General features: G+C 38.6%; 1 protein-coding gene across 1 annotated transcript in view; it reads left to right on the top strand.

The window, feature by feature from the left end:
* SCLT1 (sodium channel and clathrin linker 1) overlaps positions 1 to 1,155 on the top strand; it is a 186,256-nt gene extending 185,101 nt beyond the window's left edge. The window contains exons 17-19 of the mRNA XM_004711863.1: positions 451 to 546; positions 650 to 745; positions 1,006 to 1,155. Of these exons, the coding sequence (XP_004711920.1) occupies positions 451 to 546; positions 650 to 745; positions 1,006 to 1,155 (342 nt within the window). The remainder of the gene's footprint in view (positions 1 to 450; positions 547 to 649; positions 746 to 1,005) is intronic.
* The last annotated feature ends 75 nt before the right edge of the window (positions 1,156 to 1,230 follow it).

Here is a 1,230-nt window from a genome sequence, read left to right as displayed (position 1 = left end):
TTGTTCTCAAACCAGTACCATCTTTACCAGCAGGGGACTTAATCAAAGTGCACATTCCCAGGTCCCTCCAGACCCGCGGACTCGGAGCCTCTGGTGTGAGGCCCAACAGGCTCACCCTCTCCAATGCTCAGGGTGATTCTGCAGCAGTATCCAGCATCTCGAGGCTCGTTCTTAGCCTTTTTGGTCAGTTCTCAACTGATTTTTCAGGACTCAATATTACTTTGCATCTGAATTTATTCAGTCACTTTTTGGGGTAGGAAAAAAACTCATGCCATCAGAGTGCAAAGCTAACTTTGTACTTTGAAGCTCATTACTTGAAATATAAATTGGGGGACAGACATATTCATTCGTGATAAAATGATGTCCGTATTGTACTGATTGTTCCACAAAACAGCTCCGTATCACATACGGTTTTGCGCTTGTCTGTTTTTTGTTGTCTCCCCACAACAGAAAGAAAAGTTAATTCTAGAGTATCAAGAAAAAGCCAACAGACTCCAGAGTCGTCTAACACAGGCCGAACAGAGAGCCGCTTCTGTGTCACAGCAGGTAGGGAGCATCGCGTGGTCTACGTGGATCAGAAAGCAAGTTTCCTTAGAGATTCACGTAAAACTAATGTTTACATTTATTTAATTAAACTGTTTTAAAATAGTTCCATATTCGAGATTGGGAAATTAAACATCAGAAACAAGCAGCCTTGTTCTTCTTCAAATTGACACCTTACTCTAGAGCTGTATTGTCCAGTATGGTACGCATTGACTACAGGTGGCTATTTAAATTAATAAAATTTTTTAAAAATTAAAAATATAGGTTTTTTTGTCTCCCCAGCCACATTTCAAATATATGTCTACCATATATTTGGAAAACAGATGTCAAACCTTTCTCTCATTAAAAATGTTATTGGACAGCACTGCTCTAGAATTGTGTCTAAAGTGAGGCATTGACAGACTTAAAAGTAGATAACATGTTCATTTTAGCTTTTAAATTAAAAAATGACTTGGCTTACAGGTTAATAATTTCATTGAATATACTTTTACATATACTCATATCAATCTAAAATACCATGTAAATGGGAACCAGAGTAGAAAATGCAGACTACCAGTTTGCACTCGGGAGTACAAACAGCATATAAATGAGATGACCGGGATTGGGTCCTAGCTTGGATGGTGTGGCTGCCCATTTCCCATCTCTCTTTTCTCTTTGCCACATATGCCAAATGAAATCTTGTTTTTC

Source organism: Echinops telfairi, unplaced genomic scaffold (assembly GCF_000313985.2).
Source record: "Echinops telfairi isolate 266 unplaced genomic scaffold, ASM31398v2 ScPeMD7_14;HRSCAF=57, whole genome shotgun sequence".
NCBI classification, from domain to species: domain Eukaryota; kingdom Metazoa; phylum Chordata; class Mammalia; order Afrosoricida; family Tenrecidae; genus Echinops; species Echinops telfairi.
Note: the sequence above shows the minus strand (reverse complement) of the source record. Positions and strands in the feature narration are given on the sequence as shown.